At 35.6% G+C, this 18,920-nt stretch overlaps 1 protein-coding gene across 1 annotated transcript in view; it reads right to left on the bottom strand.

The window, feature by feature from the left end:
• Positions 1-18,168, bottom strand: part of ABCB1 (ATP binding cassette subfamily B member 1) — a 273,231-nt gene extending 255,063 nt beyond the window's left edge. The window contains exons 1-2 of the mRNA XM_053713996.1: positions 17,869-18,168; positions 17,432-17,516 (exon numbers count right to left, since the gene is read on the bottom strand). Coding sequence (XP_053569971.1) covers positions 17,432-17,508 — 77 coding nt within the window. The 5' untranslated portion in view covers positions 17,509-17,516; positions 17,869-18,168. The remainder of the gene's footprint in view (positions 1-17,431; positions 17,517-17,868) is intronic.
• Positions 18,169-18,920: the final 752 nt, after the last annotated feature.

Here is an 18,920-nt window from a genome sequence, read left to right as displayed (position 1 = left end):
CCTAGCTATCTCCTTAAAAGAGGTGATATCCCAACCTCTCAAAAAGTAAAAGATATGTTAAAGGGAGATGTGCATAAAACGAAGCTGCTGGATACACAAAAGATAAAAATATATATCAATATTTATTGAACTAACAATAGGACTAGCATTATAATAAAACTTTAAGGGGTGAAAAAAATGATATTACTATAGAATATATTACTATTATTATAACTATTTCACACTGTGAAACTGGGACTGTGAAACTGCTTAAATTGTTTTATTATTATAACTATATTACTAGTATTATTTTTTATATGGTTGCTGAAAATTAAACATCAACATTGGAACATGTAACTCAGTAATTATTATTTAATTATTTTCAGCCATATTAATGACATGATATACACAGGGGCCCATTTATCAAGCTCTGTACGGAGCTTGTGGGCCCGTGTTTCTGGCGAGTCTTCAGACTCGCCAGAAACACAAGTTATGAAGCAGCGGTCTAAAGACCGCTGCTCCATAACCCTGTCCGCCTGCTCTGAGCAGGCGGACAGGAATCGCCGGAAATCAACCCGATCGAGTACGATCGGGTTGATTGACAGCTCCCTGCTGGCGGCCCATTGGCCGCGAGTCAGCAGGGGGCGGCGTTGCACCAGCAGCTCTTGTGATCTGCTGGTGCAATGTTAAATGCGGAGCGTATTGCTCTCCGCATTCAGCGAGGTCTTGCGGACCTGATCCGCAAGACCTTTAATAAATAGGCCCCTAAGAATGTTTAGTGTCATTAAACACTATTGATTGCACGGCACAAAAGTATTCAAATTGGCCTGAACTAAAGGTGGCAATCCTAGTTCAGTTTTTCAGACTCCATCAGATAACTGATGTTTTTCTGAATTTGTATGTTTTTATAAATAAGTATTTAAATGCTTGTTATGTTATTTTGTTTAATATAATCCACATAAACATTTTAGCACAAAAAACACCTAAAAAACAGGAAAACTAGGATGTTGGAAAGAGTCCACTAGTGATATGTAGTCTGTGTTTAAAGTTTTATAGCCTTAAAAGTAATTGTATGGTTTTGGAAATGAACGTTGACTGATTTTGAACACTGTTGGCATTTGTAGGTTATGAGCTTAATTCTGGAAACATTGGATTAGAAAGGTCCTGAACCATAACAGAATGTGGCTAAACTCGTGTTCTCTTTTATACAACAAAATAAATTATTGGTATTTTCTTTTGAAAAAAATCTATTTAAAAGTGATAAAATGTATTTTATTTTCTTAATTTCTTAAACAAATGGAAATGAATAACATCACCTGACAATTATTATAAAAAGCAATTATGAATAAACACAATCTCTGTGTGAATTCCCAGCTTTTTTCATAACACCATGGGCCTCCTGTGGATTCAGGAGAAAAAAACTACTGCTGTAGTTTTGGATTAAAATGAAAGGAAACAGCAAAAACAATGTTCTATAAAACACTAACATGGTTTCAGCAACAATCTTTTTTGCCAAATCAACAGCCTTTTTATATCAGACGTATAAAGATTAGAGGTTAAGTAAAAAATAAAAAAACAACGCAAGCAGGAAGAGATGCCCATACCATAAGGTATATTACTTTGATTTACAAAATATAAAAAGATTAGCTATAGCTTCAGTGGTGACTGGTCCATTGGGTCAGTGAAGGCAGTGCCCCTCCAATGCTCCCCCCCCCATGTCCTATAATTATTGTTATAGTTTTCTTAATTTTATCTGTCTGAGTAATTTTTTTAGGTGGTGCAATTTATTTTAATTTCCTTTCCTTTTTTCCCATCCACCTTTATGGGCAATTCCTAAACTGCACTAGTTGTAGCCTACTCTATAAAAGATGCATGTGGTGAAAATATGTGTTGTTTAATCTACTAAATGTGCTGTAATTCTCTGTATATTTTATACGTACAATGCTTTTTAATGCAGGGAAGAGTGACATAGAAATTTTAAACTATTCTCTATAAAAGTAAGTTAATGTTTTTATTTATTATTGTTATTATTATTATTATTATTATTATTAAAGTGTTTAATACAGATAGTTTGCTCAAAATGGAGCCATCTTAGGGCCAGATTATTAGTGGAGAGCTAACATTTGTGAGCGAGCGATAAGGGGTATATTGCGGGTGTTTGCGCTCGTCGGGTTTACCACTGGTATTACAAATTGAAAGTAAACGTGTACAGTTACACTCATAATAACACCATCTAATAAAAAATATTCTAAAAAAAATTGCACACAAAAGTTATAAAGGCTCAAAGATATGAGATCTCAGGTGTTAGAAAAAAAGTAAGTCAAAGGGCTTTAACATAGACATACATACATATACATCTCTAAAAATGGATATGTATGTATATAAATATATATATATATATATATATATATACACACATGTTTATATGTGTGTACATATGTATTTACAGTATATATATATATATATAGTTACAGACATATATACACATATAAACACATAAATACATATGTACACATATATAGACATATATAAGTGCATTGGAGCCCATTGCAGTCAAGTAGATGAAAACAGGTAAAACATATGTATGCAATATTCATTAACCCCTTAATGACCACAGCACTTTTCCATTTTCTGTCCGTTTGGGACCAAGGCTATTTTTACATTTTTGCGGTGTTTGTGTTTAGCTGTAATTTTCTTCTTACTCATTTACTGTACCCACACATATTATATACCGTTTTTCTCGCCACTAAATGGACTTTCTAAAGATACCATTATTTTCATCATATCTTATAATTTACTATAAAAAAAAATATAAAATATGAGGAAAAATTGAAAAAAACACACTTTTTCTAACTTTGACCCCCAAAATCTGTTACATATCTACAACCACCAAAAAACACCCATGCTAAATAGTTTCAAAATTTTGTCCTGAGTTTAGAAATACCCAATGTTTACATGTTCTTTGCTTTTTGTGCAAGTTATAGGGCCATAAATACAAGTAGCACTTTGCTATTTCCAAACCACTTTTTTCCAAAATTAGCGCTAGTTACATTAGAACACTAATATCTTTCAGGAATCCCTGAATATCCCTTGACATGTATATATTTTTTTTTAGTAGACATCCCAAAGTATTGATCTAGGACAATTTTGGTATATTTCATACCACCATTTCACCGCCAAATGCGATCAAATACAAAAAATCGTTCACTTTTTCACAAATTTTTTCACAAACTTTTGGTTTCTCACTGAAATTATTTACAAACAACTTGTGCAATTATGGCATACATGGTTGTAAATTCTTCTCTGGGATCCCCTTTGTTCAGAAATAGCAGACATATATGGCTTTGGCGTTGCTTTTTGGTAATTAGAAGGCCGCTAAATGCCACTGCGCACCACAAGTGTATTATGCCCAGCAGTTAAGGGGTTAATTAGGGAGCTTTTAGGGAGCTTGTAGGGTTAATTTTAGCTTTAGTGTAGTATAGTAGACAACCCCAAGTATTGATCTAGGCACATTTTGGTATATTTCATGCCACCATTTCACCGCCAAATGCGATCAAATTGAAAAAAAAGTTAAATTTTTCACAATTTTAGGTTTCTCACTGAAATAATTTACAAACAGCTTGTGCAATTATGGCACAAATGGTTGTAAATACTTGTCTGGGATCCCCTTTGTTCAGAAATAGCAGACATATATGACTTTGGCGTTGCTTTCTGGTAATTAGAAGGCCGCTAAATCCTGCTGCGCCTCACACGTGTATTATGGCTAGCAGTGAAGGGGTTAATTAGGGAGTTTGTAGGGAGCTTGCAGGGTTAATTTTAGCTTTAGTGTAGAGATCAGCCTCCCACCTGACACATCCCACCCCCTGATCCCTCCCAAACAGCTCCCTTCCCTCCCCCACCCCACAATTGTCCCCGCCATCTTAAGTACTGGCAGAAAGTCTGCCAGTACTAAAATAAAAGGGTTTTTTAAAAAAAATAAAAATTTTTTTTAGCATATTTACATATGCTAGGGTGTAGGATCCCCCCCTTAGCCCCCAACCTCCCTGATCCCCCCCAAAACCGCTCTCTAACCCTCCCCTCTGCCTCATTGGGGGCCATCTTGGGTACTGGCAGCTGTCTGCCAGTACCCAGTTTGCAAAAAAAAGTGCTTTATTTATTTTTTTGGGGCTTTTTTCTGTAGTGTAGCTTCCCCCCCCACACAGACAAACCCCCACCACCTTGCTGATCTTTTTTTTTTTTTAATATTTCGAAATTTATAAATTTTTTATTAAATCATTTTCTGTAGTGTAGCGGTTCCCACCCGCTCCCTCCCCGTGCACGCGCCCGCCCCCGCCCTCCCGTGCACGCGCGCGCGTCCGTGCGCGCCCCTGCTCGTCCCCGCCCACGATCCCGCCCCCCCCTGCACATAACCAGGGCCATCGATGGCCGCCACCCGCCTCCCGGTCCGGCTCCCACCCACCAACGCAGGTAGCCACCGATCTCCGGTGCAGAGAGGGCCACAGAGTGGCTCTCTCTGCACCGGATGGCTACCAAAGGTTATTGCAGGATGCCTCCATATCGAGGCATCACTGCAATAACCGGAAAGCAGCTGGAAGCGAGCAGGATCGCTTCCAGCTGCTTTCCAAACCGAGGACGTGCAGGGTACGTTCTCAGGCATTAACTGCCTTTTTTTTGAGGACGTACCCTGCACGTCCTCGGTCGTTAAGGGGTTAATAAAGTGTTATACTGTGTATTTACTGTAAATATTTCACATTGCAATGTTCTGCACATAACAATATGTTCTGTGTATTTATAAATAGATATTCCTATATATATATCTGGTTATATCTATACCTATATAGAATTATCTATGTATAGGTATAGATATATATTTGTGCAAAAAATATATCAGATATATGTAGAAATGTGTAGTTATTAATAAATAGAACATATTCTTGCATGTGAAGAACATTGGAATGTGAAATATTCATATGTTCATGTCGGGTTAAGGCACATGAGAATATGCGATCGGGGTATTGGCGCGAGAAGGGTATTAGGCTTTTTCCACTTTTTTTGTTCCGTTGAATTCTATGGGGGAATACGTGAATGTGCACACAATATTCTTACTTTGGCTTTTTGCGCCCATCGGGTTAGCGTGAGAGCAAAAATAGCTTACTTTCAACTCATAATACAAGCGCAACATGAGAAGAGCAAAATGTTTACATCTATTAGAGTTAAAGCTCGAGCGGGAGAGTTAAATAGTGCTCCACTCGTAATCTGGCCCTTAGTAAATAGTAGTAAAAATAGAACAAATTGTCGGTGCCTAGAGTATCTGTGTCCCCAGTTAACATTTTGAGGTTTTAGTTCATTCCCCAGTGGTAGAACTTTTTTTCACTTTCTGCAATGAGATTATTTTTTTATTGAAAGCTTTTATGCAGTAAAAAACGGTGCATTGCTTACAAGAACGTCTTACATTCAGGAGTCAGCTTTGCAGACCGGGAAAGGTTAGGGGGCGGGGTTGAAAAAATCCCTGAGAGCCAGTCATCAATCATTGCACTGCCACTTTGCAGCCCTGCTCCGTATTTGACTGTTCTCTTCAAACAGAGCATCTTTCTGTTTACACTTTACTGAGGAAAACTTACACAATGCAGCCAGAACAAAGCTCTGTTTGAAGAGAACATCCTGATGTGGAGCAGCGCTGCAAAGTGAAAGTGCTAACAGTTCCTGCATATGTCCCGTTCTTTCTGCAGACCTGCTGCATTTCCTGTGATAAAATCTCAGATTACAGCATGCTCTGCCTCAGGGGTTCATTCCGTGATTTATTTCTCATTAAATATCATGAAGGGGATCTTTAATATCATATTAACTATGTGTTAGCTAAATTCTATAATAAATGAATAAATGTTTGATTTCCGTGATCAAACAATGAAAAACAACTTATTATGGTTATGAAAATGGCAGAACATTCTGCCCCACCAACTTAAAACTTCACCAGCCACTGTATAGCTGCAATTTAAAGGGACATTCCAGTGCAAACTATTTTAGGGTTATATAGCATCAGAATATTTTGCTAGGAAGTCACGTTCACAATATATTTGCTTTAAAAAGCTGCTAGTGAGCACTTCTGTGCTCATCATGAAACACTCTAAGCTTACACCAATCAGAGGATTAGAATGCCTGAAGATTGGTACCTAGTGTATTTTACAGTTACAGCACACCTCAGGACAGAAGGTACCTTAAAGGGACACTGAACCCTAATTTTTTTCTTTTGTGATTCAGATAGAGCATGCAATTTTAAGCCACTTTCTAATTTACTTCTATTATCAAATTTTTGATGTGGCAGCAGTTTTGGAAGAATGTTATACATTAGCAAGAGTACTTTTTTGTGCCGTGTAGTGCTGCAGATATGTGCACGCTACCTACCTAGGTATCTCTTCAACAACAACAAAATACTATGGGAACAAATTTGATAATATAAATAAATTGGAAACTTTTTTAAAAATTGTATGCACTGTCTGAATCACGGAAGAAACCTTTTGGGTTTTATTTTCCTTTAAAAGAACATACAACCCCAAAGTTTTACTTCATGATAGAACATATAGTTTTAAATAACTTTCCAATTTACTTCTATTATCAAATTTTCTTTGTTTTCTGGTTATCATTTTTTAAAAGCAGGGATGTAAGCTCAGGAGTGTGTCTGCAGCACTATATGGCAGCAGTTTTGCAACAATGTTATACAATAGCAAGAACACTAGATGGCAGCACTATTTCATGTCATGTAGTGCTGCAGACATGTGTACGCTACCTATTTAGATATCTCTTCAACAAAGAATAACATGAGAATGAAGCAAATTTGATAATATAAGTAAATTGGAAACTATTTTAAAATTATATTTTCTATCTGAATCATGAAAGAAAAATGTCGAGTTTCATGTCCCTTTAAGTAGAATATGCAGTTACACATTGGAGAGACAATCCATTTTGGTAGACAAGCAAAGCACTTGGATTCTAAATTGTAAAGGGAGTGATAGTGTATGTAAATCTCATGTGATCTGAGATGTCATTGCATAAAATGCAGCATGTTTGCAGAAAGAACAGGACACATGCAGGAACTGTTAGCGCTTTCCCTTTAAAGAGAACAGTCTGATACGGAGCAGCGCTGCAAACAGTGCTGTGCTCTGGCTGCACTGTGTAAGTCTTCCTTAACAGAGTGCAGCCAGAGTGAAGTGCTGTTTAAAGAGAACAGTCAAATACAGAGCAGCACTGCAAAGCAGCAGTGTATTGATTGGTGACTGTCAATGCTTTATTGTAACTGAAAAAATTAAAATTTCATTTCAAAATGACCTACAGAAAAATTTTCACTAAAAAAAGTCTCATTGCAGAAAGTGAAAAAAGGTCTGCCTATGGGGTCATAGTCTAATCTAAATTAAAAGGAACAAAATCAAAGAATTGGTATTACAGTAATGAATGCTATGTCTGCCTAACATAACAGGGTGTCCTATCATTTCACATGAGGTCATACTGAAAAAAAAAAATATATATATATAAATATATATATATATATATATATATATATATATATATATATATATATATATACACAGTGTATATAAATATATATACTGTGTATATATATATATATATATATATATATATATATATATATACAGTATATATAAATTATTTATACATGAATACACTTTAAACAAGCAGGGCTTGTCACAGCTCTGGAACAGAAATTACATTACATTTCTCCTAAATTAACTTGAACAGGGATATTGCTATTATGAATTAAAAGTGCAGTACTAAAACATTTTCTCTCTGGTTAGAATATTCTTTGCAACAATTCTTCTAGACTTAAAATGCACTGGAAATATGAATATAAATTGACAAGGAAACCAACTTTATAATAAAAGAAATAATGTTATCTACAATATCTAATCAATCTAATGTTATCATATTCCAACAAAAATTTGATAAAACAGATTAGGATAAAAAGCAAATCTTTCTCTTTCCTGGAACCAGAAAGCCAGACAGACATCTTTTAAAGGATAATTAACAATTATAATACAATCATTATACAAATGTTGGTATTCTGAACATTTTAAGGAAATAGGAGTAATTTAAAAAGAAAATGGTTTCTTATAAATGCGAGTACATCATTGGCTTTTCTCTCCATGTATCCTCAATATTATAATCTGTCTAATTAGTCCCCTGAGTGCACTGCAGAGAGATGTTTGCTTTTCACTGACGCATACAAGGGACCATGCCTGCTGCTTTCTAGAAATGACTAGTGCAAATTGTTTATATACATATTTTACACACCGCACTGTCTGCCAGATAATGAATACAAACGCTTCGCAGTTCATAGGGTTGAGGTCAGAACATTTCTATTTATAGATAACACAAAAAATGTAATGGGTTTAATCTGACTTTACACAACTTTTATCTTCTTGAATTGGTGACTAACCTATGCTAAAACAACAGGTTTGTATCATGTCATGTTTTATTAATATATGATTTCACTTATAATGCCATTTGTGATGTCATTCATAGTTTCACAAAAAAAAAAAAAAACTTCCAGGAAATCAAAGATTTACATTAGTATTTCCTGAATTTGAATGTTTAAATGAAATATTAAGCTCTTGCATCAGAATAATAATTTCCTGAATATATGATAAAAAATATATTGTTTTCACCGGTTTCCTTTTTTTCTTTTATACCAGCATCCCTACACATATTTCTCATTAAAAGCCCCCACCAATGTTAATCCAATCTATCCATATATTATGTATTTTTTGCAGTTTTCTCATTCAACAATTTTTATCAAACACAGTTTGGCCATTTTTCAAATCCATTCCAGTTTCATGATGGACATTGGAGAACTCACTTGAAATTTTCCAATTGACAGCCAGCTCAAGTAGATAAACCACATTTCAGGCAAATAACCATTTTAAAAATGAAAAATGATGCTTATAATGGCAATTTATCTGTTTCCTGAGAAAAAAATGTTTTGCAAAAACTCATACTTCCAAAGTAAATATATATATATGAAGATATTTACAGAGAGAAGGATTGAATGTACTATCTATTCAATCAAAGAAGGACAAAGGCTGCACAAGGGTCTAAACGCTTTATTACTAAAATATATATATGGGGTTCACAAAGAACCTAGGTTGTCTATGCTCCACCCAAATTCCAAACAGACAATACACACACAACAGTTTAAAAAAGCACGAGAAAGAAAGCAAAAAATGCTAAATAAATACCATAAGCATGACCTGATACTGCAGTATGCTGCTAACAATTTCCAAATTCGACCTATAGTAAGTAAACAGCTGACTAGGCTGATGATCAAAAGTTGAAAAAACACATGTATCAAATCATGAACATAGCAATACCAAACAAGTGTGTGGGGCCCCAGAATATGAACAGCATATATATTGAAGTCCTATAAGTCCCAAATTATGAACCAGGCACTTGAGTGTTCAAAACACGCACTGGTCTTATTGCTGTGCAAACAAATGTGAAGGATTTCCCAACCAGGCACTCAAGTGTTAAAAACACACGCTCTGGCCGCGATATGAAAAACTTCTGATTATAATGCAGCCCTGTTGAGTATTGAACAAAGCATTTGTGGATAAGAGGTGAGGTTTGGCTTTATAAGTCTTGCTACCCGTGAAAAGTCTGTTATCAAGTGGTTGAAAAGACTGTTGATACCTTGTTGTATTTCTTCTCAACATACATTTGACACATAATATATATTACTTGCCAAGTGGATATAAAGTGGATCTAACCCAGAAAAAGTTACAGATGAAAAAAAATACATACAGTCATTAGCGCGTAGCGCCAGTTGTACATTCAAGTGACTGCATTATCTCTCTATGAAATTCCAGGCAAATGATTCAGCTGTATTTTCTTTAGACATCAAAAAAAAATCTTAGTACCACATTAGGCCCCACTGAGTCATTTAAAAAATGTCCAGTTTTGCAGAAATTGTCAGCCTAACTGCATATATTAAATACCCAATCATAATCAAAGTTATAAGCAATTGTAAAAAAAATCAGTCTAATGGCTCTGTATTGGAGAAGCACATAACAGTAAAGTCATAATGAAACGTTCATGATTCCGATAGAGCACGCTGTTTTACACAACTTTCCAATTTACTTTTGTTATCAAATCAGCTTTGTTCTCTTGGTATCCTGTCTTGAAGAGCAAAGCTAGGTAGGCTGATAGGACCTTAGGAGAGTGCATGTGTCTTAAGCAGTCTATGGCAGCAGTGTTTGCAAATTGTATAACTTTGCTTTAAACAATGTTGCAAACATTGTTGCCATATGGCTAAACACACATGCAAGCTCCTGAGCTTATCTAGGGTTACTCTTTCACAAAGGATACCAAGACAACAAAGCACAAATCTTAATATAAGTGATTTGGAAAGTAATTTAAAATGTCATGTCAATCTATTTAAGTTTAAAGGGACAATATACACCAATTTTCATATAACTGCATGTAATAGACACTACTATAAAGAACAATATGCACAGATACTGATCTAAAAATCCAGTATAAAACCTTTTAAAAACTGATTTAGAAGCTCCCAGTTTAGCTCAATTGATGAGTTTAGCTGAGACACCCAGTGAAAGGGGTTGGGTGCAGACACTCTGCCCCCCCCCCCCTATATGAAAAGACAGATTAGACAAACAGGAGCCAGCAGTAGTCTGTAAACGCATATGTACATCTGAAACTTTGGGGCTGGGTTAGGAGTCTGAAAATCAATGCTATGTTATTAAATAATAAGCAAAACAATACATTATTACAAAATACTCCCAGGTGGGCTATATAAATAGATTATCTACAAAACATTTATGCAAAGAAAAATCTAGTGTACAATGTCCCTTTAATTTTGACTTTACTGTCCTTTTAAAGGGCTAGTAATATCAAAATTAAAACATGCATGAGTGCATTTCAGTTTTAAATAGTAACATTTTGCAATATACATCCATTGGCAAAAATGCTTCTAGTGAAAGTTATTGCTGTTTTTCTGTGGCATACTCACATATGCTGTAAATGCCCTTTGCACCAGCATTCAAACACCACACATTCTCAGCAGTGGCTTGTATGACACCAATTACACACAATGGAAACCACAGCCAGCTCTATGAACCAGTAAGGTGTTTGAATCCAGATCCTCTAGTCGCATGTAGCATATGTGCATATGCCACTGAAACAGCAATATATGTTACAAGAAGCATATTGCAAAATAGCTTTTATTTAAAACCGAAATGCACTCATTCATTTAATTTGTAAGTAATCTATAATAATAGTATAACAAATTATGTGAATAACAGTTGGCTATAATATCAATACATTTTACACTATCTATCCTTATCCAACGTTCCAAATGTGACGCCAACCAGTACAGCATTCGCATAGCTGTAACATGAGGCTGTACAAAGCATGTTGCAACATGTCCCTACCAAGCCTTTACATAGGCAAACATAAACATTACTCTAACTTTGTCTCTGCTTTAATATCTTCTTAAATATATGTTTTATATGCTGGATTGTATCAAATTCTTTACAAATTTGCCTTTATTTTGTCATTTCAAATAGTTGCTTTTGCCCAGTGTAACCACCACCTATACTGAAAAGAAGAATACTTTTGTATTCTCTAGAAAAGCTATGTAAGCAAGAGGCAGCAAGCCGCAACCAAGTTCCCAGTGGGAGGTGAAAGATAGACAAATAGATAAGGATGCATTGATGTATTGAAGAGAATATTAGAAAATTTGCTATTTCTGAAGGATCAGCACATTTATATAGATATGTTCTTAAAGAGATACAAAACACTAAAAACATTTCCTGCATCAAATTAAGGGTGCTGCCATTAGGGAACTGCAGGTATCTGAGGGAAGGTTACTGCACATGTGCAAAGAGGTCAGCACTGGAATGTAATGAAAACTAGATTTCAACATGGTGGCACTCATGACTAGAGGGAGGCAGGGAATAACCTTGATACTATGTTTATAGAATATATTTAGTGTTTATTGTCCCTTTAAGAACAATTAAGGCTTCAATCAGCAAAATTATTATTATTATTATTATTATTATCGGTTATTTGTAGAACGCTAACAGATTCCGCAGCGCTATAAACAAAGGCAGAGTACAACAAAACAATTATAGGGATCAAATGGGTAGAGGGTCCTGCCAAGAGTCGCACTGTTGTAGTCAGCTCTTAAGAATCAGCTATTTCAAGTTCCCATATTCCTAGCACTTTCATTTAAATCAATTTTGCATATAAGGATATTATTATGAATTAAATTATTCTAGTTTAGATGTAACTATCAGTTCAACTGTTGTCTTTGTTCTTTTATTCTACTGATATTATGAGCAAGATTAATCAAGCGCTATCAGAATTCTCGAATGCCTTAACCTATGTGCACCTTTGTAGAACCACATCTGTGCGCCCAAATCTATCAAAAAAATTATAGTATTTTTTTGCGCTTTCCCAAATAATAGCTCAGGCGAAGAAATGATACATTTCTCCTGTCGAATAGCTATATGCGCCTAATTTATTATTGGAAATAAGCTTAATTGCTAGTTATGGGTAAATCTTGTTTACAGAAATACCCAAAATAAATAAAGCACTTTTTTTGCATTTATTTTTAGCTTATTTATGCACCATTTTATAGAACATATTTTTTATGGCTTTTTTCACTAGATAACCTAAAAAGTGGAACAAATATCCAGATTTTTATTACACCATATTGCGATCACAATTTCGTATTGTCATATTTCACAATACTGCAATTGCAATTTTGCGTTTGTAATATTCATATTTTCTAATATTGCGTGTTCTATATTAACATATAGATATCAAGGGCCAATTTAACAAAGTGCGAGCAGACATGATCTGTTGTAGCGGATCATGTCCACTGCACATCGATAAATGCCGACATCATTGCACAAGCAGTTCTGGTGAACTGCTTGTGCAATGCCGCCCGCTGCAGATTCGCGGCTAGCAGGCGGTGTCAATTAACCCGATCATATGCGATCGGCGCCTCAGAGGAGGCGTACAAGTTAAGAAGCAGCGGTCTTAAGACCACTGCTTCTTAACTCCTGTTTCCGGCGAGCCTGAAGGCTCGCACGGAAACAGGTACATTTATCCGTTGTTAAATCGGCCCCATAGTGTTCTCCACAGGACCTTTTAAGCTGGTGCACCACCCAGCTGATTTTACTCACCACATGGTTAAAAATGACCTAATATTAAAAATGTTCAGTTTTTATTGCACAAATTATCATGAAATACATTTATGTTAAATTATGCAATAATTTGGGATTTGCATAGCAGTATTAGAAAATATTACACTGGCCTTAGCCGGCTACTTCATAATGCCACCCAGCTGGCAAAATTTTCTGTGGAGAACACTGATATATATTAATATTGAGCACGCTTGCTACAGTACGATCGCAATATTATAAAATATGAATATTACATAAGTGAAATCGCAACCACAATATTTAGAAATATGACAAAGCGATATCATGATCGCAATATTGTGAAATATGAAAACGCATAAATAAATCTTACTCCTCTGGCTTTTCAAAGTTCCTGCCAACATCAGAGAGAACTCACAACATGAGCTCGAAGAGAAATGATTTCTAAGGCTGTTCTACACAGTACTTATGGAGAACTTCAGTGCATGCATTTCTAGGAGAACTTTAAGTTCTCTATAGGTGTAAAAAATATAAATAAGTAACTAGTCAATTTGATAAGACGTACTATAGAAAATACACCTGCAATAATCTAATTTAAGTCTTTTTTGCCGCACCTGTGCACCTAGGCGATCATGAACTGAGTAGGAGAATTTTACAGTCTCACTAGCCAAATTTTAGGGCATTAATTCTCAGCGCATTTTAAGGCGCAAATTTAGGAGAACACCAATGATAAATCTTGCTCTATAAACAGTTGTTTTTTCTTGCTTTAAATACTTACATGTGATTTATCATTAAATATAATTCATGGAACCGTTGGCTATCCCATCAAACACTGGGAACACCATGATACATTTTATTACATCCATTTTAACAGAATGTCCTTTTAAAGGAATATAAAACCCAGTCATCTTTTCTTTGTGATTCAGACAGAGCACACAATTTAAAAAAAGTTTCCATTTTACTTCTGTTACTAAATTTGTTTTGTTATTGTGATATTCTTTATTGAAGGAATACCTAGGTATGAGCCGTGCACATCTAGAGCACTACATGACTGCTGCCAGCTAGTGCTCTTGCAAAATGTATGTATTGTTAAAACTATTCTTGCAAAATTCTTGCCATATAGTGCTCCAGACATGTGCACTGCTACTATCTAGGTATCCCTTTAAACAAAGAATACCATGAGAACAAAGCAAATTTAATAATAGGAGTAAATTAGAAAGTTTTTGTTTTTACACTCTGTATCGTGAAAGGAAAATGAGGGGTTTTATGTCTCTTTAAGTACTCAGCTCCCATCTGCATTATATGCCAGTGGTGCCCAGCAATCAGCAACTAATGGTTCTCAACCCAAGTGACCTCAAGGCCCGGTAAATTTTACCCGGCCATGTCCAGGGCCCTGTAGTATATATATATATATTAAAATGCTTTGGTGTAAGCGGGGAAAGAAAATCATTCATTCATTGGTGTCAGTGGTGTCAGTGGGTTGGTATCACTTAACTGCGGTGCACAGGTCCAGTCCTATCTGCCATTTGTGCTACACTGTCCTCCCACTGAACTGCCACTATATGTGCACACGCACATGTGCAATGGCATTCTGACAGGCCTGCCCAGTATTTTTATGTGTGGAGCGGCAGGCCTGTCACAGCATGCAGTGGGGGCATTTTAGGTTGTGGCCCACACAGGAGGGCTGTCAATGCCTGGTACTGGGCCGTGGCCCGGCTGTTGAGAAACTAGGATCTACAACACCCAGTTAAAATGCTTTAGAAGGCTGAACTGTGAGGCCTCAAGTCTGATATTGTTTCAAAAACTAGAAATTCTAATGTTTGTTCAATAATGCTACAAATGCAAAAACTACTACTATGCATTTATTTATTTAAACAAATTCCTTTTTACTATTTGCTTAATTCCTGCAAAGGGGTTATATACATTTAAATTGTGTTCATTTGGATGAGGATACACGTGAAAAAATAAGAAGTAGAATTACATTGTATGCTCCAATCACCAGCTGTACGCTAATACGGAATAGAATGGGGTGTTCCAGGACTCAAACTTTAACTACATGTTTAACACATTTTAAGTCTTGAAATACGAATTTGATTGTTCAAAAATTAAATAGTAACTCTAACCTAAATCTATTATCTGTATTCCTAAATCGCTTTTTAATTCCTTCTGTATGATTTATTTTTCTAATTTGTTTTATCAAATATCAGTAATTTCAAATAATAAAGGGTTGATCATTTAAGATGTACTGATTACTACTTGTTATCTTTATATATTAGCTACCAATACAAAAGAAAATAGAATAAATGGGAAAAAACACGCCTAATAAATAATCTAGCATATCTCCTTGGAAATGACACTACAATTAAATAAACTCCATTCATGCTGATATATTTTCTTTTATAATTCCACAACCCTTGTTTTGGCTACAAATTAGTGTATTACATTAAAAAAAAGATTCAGCAGTAATCAAGAACATTATCCAAACTCACAGTTAAAATAAATAATACCATTAAAATATTTTTTTTCATACAATTAGGTTTACAAAACTGTATTCTGGAGATCAATAACCATTATGTTAAGAGGGTTGTAACAGAACAGATCCCATCTGGACTAACATTTTGCAATCCTTAGGATGATGAGAAATAATTACAAATATACATTATTTGAGCCTGACATTATCCTGACCTAGAATCAAGAAGGAACATTAACCTCTGTATAGAAAAGTTACAGGGTAAAATTGTTCTTCAATATTTCTAGATTTTTGTATGTCAGTTGTCATTACTGAAATGTTTTGTAAGCAACACACCTTAAATAAAGAAATGTCACTTGAAGTATGGATTTTCAGGTTAAAACTGCACAAGTCACATGTGGAAGGAATGTCAAAAAAATGTTTTTGTTGCTAAGAAAAATGATATTGCTGAATCCTAAATTACCAGACGAATCAGTAAATAATTTTAGACAAAACTCTTATGTAATACACTCAGAGAGAAGCTCACTCTCAGGAACGGACAACCAGCTCAATAGCTTGTTCTATGGCGATTTGCCACCTGGGTGCAGCTTCTTTTAGCCCAGTAATGCTTTTCACAGAGTAGAAATGTCCTGTAGTACATCAGTCTGATCCCACCTATTAAGGTCAGTCCAGCGCCAAAATACCAGGCAATCCCTTAGAGGTATATGGCTGGACCTCAGTGACGAGACCCAAAGGAGTCCGAAACGATCATCTGGGGTTGCCATTTCCCTTGTTCAGAGGAGAATTGCCTGGTATTTCGGGGGTGGGATAACTTTGATAGACAGGATCATACTGATATGCTTCAGGAAAGTTTTCTTCTGTGAAAAAGCACAATTGGGCTAAAAGAAGCTACTCCCAGGTGGTAACCCGGGCCACAGAACAAGCCACTGAGCTGTTGTTCGTTCCTGGCAGACTGCTTAACTTTCTGTTTGTTAAAACTGTGATGTGTTTATTATATGTTCATGATAGAGACATAGAAACCAATTTTATTTTGAACTTACAACAAGTGTTAATATTTTGCTATGCAAATACAGTAAATATTATACATATCTATCTGATATGATTTTTTGGTTATTAAAAGGTCAATAAGCACCTTGTTAATTACGAGACATTTCTTTTGTCTGGCTATAGAATATCAAGTCTAAACATTCTTAAAACAAATTAACATCTTGCTTGATGCAATTGTTTTCAGTATCCAAACTCTACCCCCAGCTTGCAAAATTTGGAGGCAACAATCCATCCAGGCCTCAATCTGCAACTGACAATGCTAGCCACAGTCATTATGTTAGTATAAAGTGCATTGTTTTGCTGTTCTTATCTTTATAGTGAAACAAAATTACATGCAATGTTATCACTATCAACCCTACACACATAGGTAAAGTACTGCTTGGAACCTGTAAAGAACTATTGGTCCTAGAGGGAAACTGCAGCAAAGTCAATCAGCAGTGCTAGATACACTGCTGGGTCATGCGACTAGTGCTGCTGATTGGATCAACCACAGTTTAGGCTCTGACCCAGATATTCTCTTCGGCTCCTGAGCTGCACTTTAACGTTGTGTTTAACAATTTTGCAGGGGTTAAACATACATTTGTAGGGTCTACAGTGATAAAATGACATGCTCTAACAAATGACAGCATGACTAAATCTCTGATATTAAAATCTCAAGATGTTAACTGTCCCTTTAACCTTGCCAATTAAACATTGTAAATCCATAAACACAACTTAATTTTTTTTTTTTTTATAAACTCACTTTGGAGGGCTGGGATCTACGATGGTCACTGCAGTCTCACCAATGCCATTAACTTCAGTTTTCTTATCAGAATCCATTTTTTGGTCTATTAAAAGTACATTAAATCAGTAAGTATAACAAGTAAAACATTGATATATAAAAAAAAATCACACTAAAGTTACATTATACAGGCTAAAAAAATGTTTATGACGAAAGAAATGCACAGTTATATTTCTTACACCTTCGGTAAAGGGAACATGAATATAAACACGAAGCAGGCTAAAAAGTGCACAGGAAGTTTGCAGTAGGGCTCGGTCACTGTAAGTGAAAGGTTTCCGTAAAGTCAAACGTGAATGACAGAGCAACTGTCACATATCTTATACGCGGTACAGTGAGTCTGATCACGGGTAATAAAGCACCGTTATAGTCAATCTGCATTTTGCGTCTCCGCTACTTACCTTGTGGTTTTTATTTGTTTATTTGTATTTAGAATCACCGAAGAATCAATGTACTGATTGTATGATCCGATTGGAGTTGATTGTTGTAGTTGGGATGATGGGGAGCGAAGTAAGGACGGTGAGAAGAAGTGTCCCGGTGAAATAAGTCTCGCTCCTCCCAGTAATAAATTAGCAATGATTTGACAGCTATAGTGATCCTCGAATAATAACACTAGAGCTGGGGGTTATGACTTGAGCTTAGAGCTTCCAGCTCCTCCCAGTGCAACGAGAGCGCCGACTGTGATAGTTAATATTTAATGCAGATAATAAAGGCAATGTGCTTCTCACGCACTGTGTCTATTGGTCCGGCCACGCCCTCATATATCCCGCACTTACATCAGCCTCAGTACTAGTAGGCTCCCTCACATCCTCTTGTGCTGCTTCTGTAGATGACATCAGTGTCTCGGGATTTATAAAATTATCTGTCTACATAACTGGCATAAAAAAAATCAAAAAAGCCAAAGGGAAAAAGAGTAATTAATATAAATATTTAATGAATATAAAAAACTACAACACGCAGGTTATACATAATACAATCACATATTACTTGCACATATACCATACACATAATATGTAAGCTCCATTTATCAAACTATCACCACCTGTAAGGTTTTATTTTGTGTCAAAGGGAACTTGCAGGCGGTGGACCACTAGTGTTTTGTGTTACAGCTGTGGGAGGGGGAAATGGGTGGCACTGAGGAGTTTCATGGGTTTAGGGTTTCCAACTTTTCAAGAAAAAAAAATACTGCTCATGTTCATTAGCATATAGTTGTATAAATAATTGTAAAGCATATATAAGAACTAAAGTTGCTAGGGCTGGTTTTAAATTATCATTGGTTTGTAATTAAAGTCCAACACACTTAGAATATGTTTCCCAGAATAACATCTTTATATATTTTCATTTTCAACTGAATGTTAAAAAATACTGGCCATGTTGGTAAAAATGGAAAGCAGCTAGACATCCTAACTCATGACAATCCCACAGAATTTGGAACAATTGAAAGGTTAAAAAA

Source organism: Bombina bombina, chromosome 5 (genome assembly GCF_027579735.1).
Source record: "Bombina bombina isolate aBomBom1 chromosome 5, aBomBom1.pri, whole genome shotgun sequence".
Lineage (NCBI taxonomy): Eukaryota > Metazoa > Chordata > Amphibia > Anura > Bombinatoridae > Bombina > Bombina bombina.
This window is presented reverse-complemented; position numbering and strand designations above follow the sequence as displayed.